The sequence below is a fragment of the Mandrillus leucophaeus genome, unplaced genomic scaffold (genome assembly GCF_000951045.1).
Source record: "Mandrillus leucophaeus isolate KB7577 unplaced genomic scaffold, Mleu.le_1.0 Scaffold1186, whole genome shotgun sequence".
In the NCBI taxonomy this organism is placed as follows: Eukaryota; Metazoa; Chordata; class Mammalia; order Primates; family Cercopithecidae; genus Mandrillus; species Mandrillus leucophaeus.
The window spans coordinates 102,825-108,824 of NW_012100165.1; the positions used below are offsets into that span (position 1 = coordinate 102,825).

At 49.9% G+C, this 6,000-nt stretch overlaps 1 protein-coding gene across 1 annotated transcript in view; it reads left to right on the forward strand.

The window, feature by feature from the left end:
• The window catches only part of TRIM67 (tripartite motif containing 67), a 62,345-nt gene that overhangs the window by 35,899 nt on the left and 20,446 nt on the right, over window positions 1-6,000 (forward strand). The window contains exon 6 of the mRNA XM_011965799.1: window positions 4,511-4,606. Coding sequence (XP_011821189.1) covers window positions 4,511-4,606 — 96 coding nt within the window. The remainder of the gene's footprint in view (window positions 1-4,510; window positions 4,607-6,000) is intronic.

The window sequence follows — 6,000 nt, forward strand, 5'->3', positions numbered from 1 at the left end:
AGCAGTGTCCACTGAACTGTGAGACTGTCCCCCTTTCAGTCAGGCATTAGCCTGCGGTCACAGGTCTCCTTCAAAACCACTCTGTTCTCGGGCTCCTTGCCAAGCTCCTTGGTCTTCTTGCCAAGCGGGAAGCAGGTCAGCAGGCTCTGGGGAGGGCTGGGCTCCTGGAAGGCTGGCGCTGCCTGGGGCAGAGCCATCCTGGCCCCTGGTACTGGGCAGATGGTGCGTGACCCTAACTACCCTGCCTTTCAGGCAGAAACAAGCTTGCTGAGTTCCTCCAGGGAGGTGCTAGCGGTGGTGATGAATCTGCAGGGATCTACCCCACTCTTTGCACACACCTCTAGTCAAGCAATTGTTTTGCTTTTTATTCAGCCGGGGAGCATTCTTTGAGCTCCTACTTTGTGCAGCACAGTGGGATAGAAATGTAGAGACAAAAGACAAAGTCTCTCCGCCCAGGGCTGTAGGACGAGTGGGAGGTGCTATGAACTGAATGTTTGTGTCCCTTCCAAATTCATGTGTTGACGCCTAAATCTTCAATGTGCTGATATTAGGAGGTGGAGCCTTTGGGAGGTAATTAGGTTTAGATGTGCTCAGAGCTCCCTCTGATAGGATTAATGCCCTTATGAAAAGAGAAAGACACACCTGAGTTCTCTCTCAAGCTCTCTCTCTCCTCTTTGTGCACACACCAAGGAAAATCCATGCGTCTTAGTCCATTTGCATTGCTATAAAGGAATACCTGAGTCTGGGTCATTTATAAAGAAAGGTGGTTTATGGGGCTCATGGTTCTGCAGGCTGTACAAGAAGCATGGCCCCAGCATCTGCTTCTGGTGAGGGCCTCAGGAAGTTTCCACTCATGGTGGAAGGCAAAGGGGAACAGGCACCACATGGCATCACATGGCAAGAGAGGAATTGGGAAAGAGAGGAGGGAGCTTCTAGGCTGTTTAACACCAGTTCTTATGGGGACTAATACAGTGAGAACTCACTAAGAAGGAGGAGAGGACAGTACCAAGACATTCATGTGGGATCTGCCCCCGTGACCAAACACCTCCCACTAGGCCCCACCTCCAACACTGGGGATCAAATTTCAACATGAGATTTGATGTGGCCAAAAATACTATATCCAAAACATGGCACCATGTGAGGACTTAACCCGGAAGAGGGCCCTCACCCAGAACCAACCGTGCTGGCATGCGGATCTCAGACTTCCAGCCTCCAGAACTCTGAGAAATCCATGTTTGCCGTTGAAGCCCCAGGTCTGTGTGTTCTGTTACTGCAGGCTGAGCTGACCAAGAGAGGAGGGGCCAGCCACAGCCCCAGGGGGCCCATGCTTTGGGTGGGTGTCTTGGGGAGGGGCTGCTATTCTTTCCCTGTCCCTGATAAACTTCAACTTGAAAACCCCTGTCATTAAAGATACCCCCCAGGGTCTGTGAATGATGCTGACCCCTCAGCCTCCTTTTGAGGGTGAGTATCTTGGGATGGGTCGAGTTGTCCTGGGCCCTGCACCCCACTAAGGATGTGGCAAAATTAAGGCTGTCAGGGCAGAAATAATTTGATAAAGGTTCACTGGAAGCCAAGTGTGAGGCTGGACAGGGGAAGACGCACCAACAAAGCTGGGCGTGTTCCAGAGCCTGTCACAGGTTGGAAGGCTTAGCTAGAAAGTGTAGGAGAAGGGAGAGCTCCTTTTCCATTGGTGGCTGCAACACAGAGGTTACATTCATTGGCTACAGATGACAACACACAGGCTAACATTCCATGTGCAAGATGATCAGTAAAACTTTGTGACTCAGAAACAAATGTGTCATTTTTATTTTGAGACACAGTCTCATTCTGTCACCTAGGCTGGAGCACAGTGTCATAATCATAGCTCATGGTAACCTTGACCTCCTGGACTCAAGCTGTCCTCCTGCCCCAGCCTCCCGAGTAGCTGTGTCCAGCTAATTTTTAAAAATTTTTTATAGAGACAAGGTGAGGATGAGGGAGGAAAGTGGGGCCGGGGGGTGCAGCAGGGAGGTCTCTCTATGTTGCCCAGTCTGGTCTTGAACTCTTGGCCTCAAGCATTCTCCTGCCTCTGCCTCTGAATATCTGGAATTACAGGCATGAGCTACCCCACCTGGCTTCAGTGTCCTTTTTGATGTCAGTAGGTTATGTATTAATCAGTATGTCAACACTTTGAGGAACTCACAGTAGGATTTGAGGGCCTCAGGGTAAGAGCCTTTTCTCAGAGACAGGATGTAAGCCATGAATCACAAGGCCTGCCCCAGGCGGTTAATCCGGAAGCCTGCCAAATGTGACCTGTAGGTTATCAGATGGGTGTCAAACCTGTGCTCTCCAGGACTAGCCACTGGCTAATCACACATGGCAGTTGAAACTTACCCTACATAATACAAAAAGTGCAGCTCCTCAGTCACTTAGCTACTTCAAGTGCTCAGTACCCACAGGCAGCGAGTGGCTACCACCGGGGACAGAGTAGACCTGGGACGTTTCTGCCATCACTGTACATTCTATGGGATGTTTCACTGCCTAGGTGCTGGCAACAGATGGTGGTACGCTGTGGGCCAGCTACGGAGGGGACAGCCTAAACCCACTGAGGTGGGGCTGGGGGTGGTGAGGCTCATGGTGTAGGGAAAAGCTTCTCCAAGGAGCTGCACCTCTGCCGATCCTCAGCCTGAGGCTCCTGCTCTCTCTGAGCAGACAGAGCCCAGACCGTGACCTCCCTTTGTGTGCCGGTGCTCCTTGGGACCGGGCCCCCTTCCTTGTCTTTCCACCTACCCCCTGTGTCTTTCCGTGGGCTCCCTTTGCCATCTTCTCCATAGGTTTTCAGCGGAGGCTGCACTTGCACAGTCCAGGGGGATCTCAAACTGCATCAGAGGCCCCTGGAGGGCTTGGTAAAGCACAGACTCCAGGGCTTCACCCACTGCCTCTGATCAGCAGATCTGCGGTGCAGCCAGAGACGGTGCATTTCAACAAATCGCCCAGCGATGCTGATGTTGCTGGTCTGGAACCACACTTTTGACAACCGTTGGTGTGGTCTAAAGAATCCCATTCACTGATTCATGCATTCAACAAATATTTATTTAATGCTACCATGGGCCGGGTGCTCTTCCAGTGCCGGGATAAGCTGTGAGCCACCCAGAAAAGCCCTTGTCCTTCATTCTAGGACTTGGAGATGGACAGCAAACAAGTTTTCTAGGTTGAGGGGTGACAACTGTTAGGAGGAAGAATTATCCAGGGGAAGGCGAGAGGGCTATTGCACAAGGTCGTGGGGAAAGTCCTCACTGACATGGTGACATCTGAGCAGAGACCCGGGAAGGGACTTGGGGGAGAAGGAGACCCTGGACCTTCTGACTGCTTTGTTCTGTCCTCAGCTTTTTAACGTGGAAAATGAGAGTCATGTTGAAAATCAAGGTCACAGTCTGGACGGGCGTAATGGCTCACACCTGTAATCCCAACACTTTGGGAGGCCAAGGTGGGAGGATCTCTTGAGACCAGGAGTTTGAGACCAGCCTGGGCAACACAGCCTCCGAGACACCGTCTCTACTAAAACATGCAAAAATTAGCTGGGCACTAATTGTGTTGCATTCCTGTAGTCCCAGCTACTCAGGAGGCTGATTCGGGAGCATCACTTGAACCTGAGAGGTTGAGGCTGCAGTGAGTCATGATTAAGCCACTGCACTCTAGCCTGGGCAACAGAGTAAGACCCTGTCTCAAAAAAAAAAAAAAAAAAAAAAAAAATCAAGGTCATGTCTACTCAATAGCTAAGTTTTAAAGACAAATTCAAGTGTGTGTACATGGTTTGTTACAAAGAAGCCTGGTGCCAAAAGCCATAGATTTGAGCTCAGCTTGCAGTTTCACTCTTGGGCCACAGCAACTGATCCTCCTGCTTCAGAAACCTCTGCTGGCCACACTCCTCTCTGCAAGGTTAGGAGTCCCCAGGGCTAAGGGTACCAGGATAGGAGCCTGTGTGCCCCTTTACAAGATGCCATAGGATTACCAGTCCATACACCTAGTCCAGTTCCAGGACCCACAGCCCCCTTCCTGTCTATCCCTCAGGGCAGACCAGGCCCTAGGGTTTGCACCCCAGGCCAGGAGATGACTGTGTAGGGATGGGGTGGACGGAACTTGACCTGGGGTCTGGAATGTCCATACAAACATGTACTGATGATGGATAGAAGGGGCCAGGCCAAGCCAAGGGCTCTATTTATCTTCTTGTCTTGAGCTCTGCAAACATCAGGGGCAGACCTGTTTGCTTCAACCCATTAGTTGAGTGCTCCTTACCTCTATCCAGCTTTGGGGATGAGAAAGGAGAGTGTAGGCCAATCTACCACTGCTGGAAAAATAAACAAATGTCATAGAGATCATGGGTCAGTGGTGGTCCCTGCATCAATGAGAACAGCAGATGCGTGGAATCAGTCCTATCCCCTCTTAAAAACATAAGCTTTCATGATGAAGTGCAAATTTTCTGTGCCTTTCACACCTACTTTTTCTTTTTAATGTGTGATATCTTTTTCAGGCACAACTATCTCAGGCCTTAAATGGAGTTTCGGATAAGGCAAAGGAAGCAAAGGAGTTTCTGGTTCAGCTGAAGAACATATTGCAGCAGATCCAGGTGAGCACAGCTCTGGCGTCAGGAGAAATACTCGGTGTGGAAAGTTTACACATTGTGCATTGTAATAAGAAGAAAGGGGCCGGGCGCAGTGGTTCATGCCTGTAATCCCAGCACTTTGGGAGGCCGAGGCGGGTGGATCACCTGAGGTAGGGAGTTTGAGACCAGCCTGACCAACACGGAGAACCCCGTCTTTACCAAAAATACAAAAATTAGCTGGGCACGGTGGCGGGTGTCTGTGATCCCAGCTACTCTGGAGTCTGAGGCAGGAGAATCGCTTGAACCCGGGAGGCGGAGGTTGCGGTGAGCCGAGATCGTGCCATTGCACTCCAGCTTGGGCAACAAGAGCGAAAGTCTGTCTCAAAGAAAAAAAAGAAGAAGAAGAAGAAGAAAGGAAAAGTCTTGTGGTGAGGATTTTCTCAGTGATGGACATTAGAAGGTTAATGTGTCCTACCCTCTAGGCTTGGGTGTTGAAAGTATCACATACTCAACTCATTGGCACACACGCGACACTTGATACAGGAAAGGACTTTTACACAGAGCCAGTTAGAGAGAGCTGGAAAGACGTGATTTAGCACTCTACATGCCATGTTGTCCTAGGTGGCATCTGTATATGGTGCTTTTGTGGCCAAATATGCCCATGTCATCAATGCATCAAAATATAAATGCATTGTTTTCTAAACAAATGTGTTTACTGAACTCTTATGCTGTGTCAGGTACTGAGCCCAGCACAGGATACAAAGATCATTGAGGCACCATCTGTGGCCTCAGGGTCTGTCTATAGGGGAGAACGTGCACACACAAGTGCTCCTGTGTGAATGTACACACATAGAGGAGCCGCTCATGAGATGAGAAACCCATAAAGCATTGACATATCTGGAGGAAGAAAAGGGACTGAGGGTCCTTGAATTCTTGTTTTTTGTTTGTTTGTTTGTTTGTTTTTGAGACAGTCTCACTCTGTCACCCAGGCTGGAGTGCAGTGGCGTGATCTCGGCTCACTGAAACCTCCACCTTCCGGGTTCAAGCAATTCTCCTGCCTCAGCCTCTTGAGTAGCTGGGATTGCAGGCACCTGCCACCATGCCCGGCTAATTTTTTGTATTTTTTAGTAGAGACGGGATTTCACCATATTGGCCAGGCTGGTCTTGAACTCCTGACCTCATGATCCACCCGCCTCACCTTCCCAAAATGCTGGGATTACAAGCATGAGCCACTGTGCCTGGCGCCTTGAATTCTTAAAAACCACCCTTCCTAACAAGTTAAGTACAGACTTTAGCCACGGGGCATTTTAAGTCATAATGTTTCCCATGTTTCACAGACATGAGATATATTCGCCTGCTGGGGCTGCCATCGCAAAACACCAGAGATTGAGTGCCTTAAGCAGCAGAAATCTATTTTC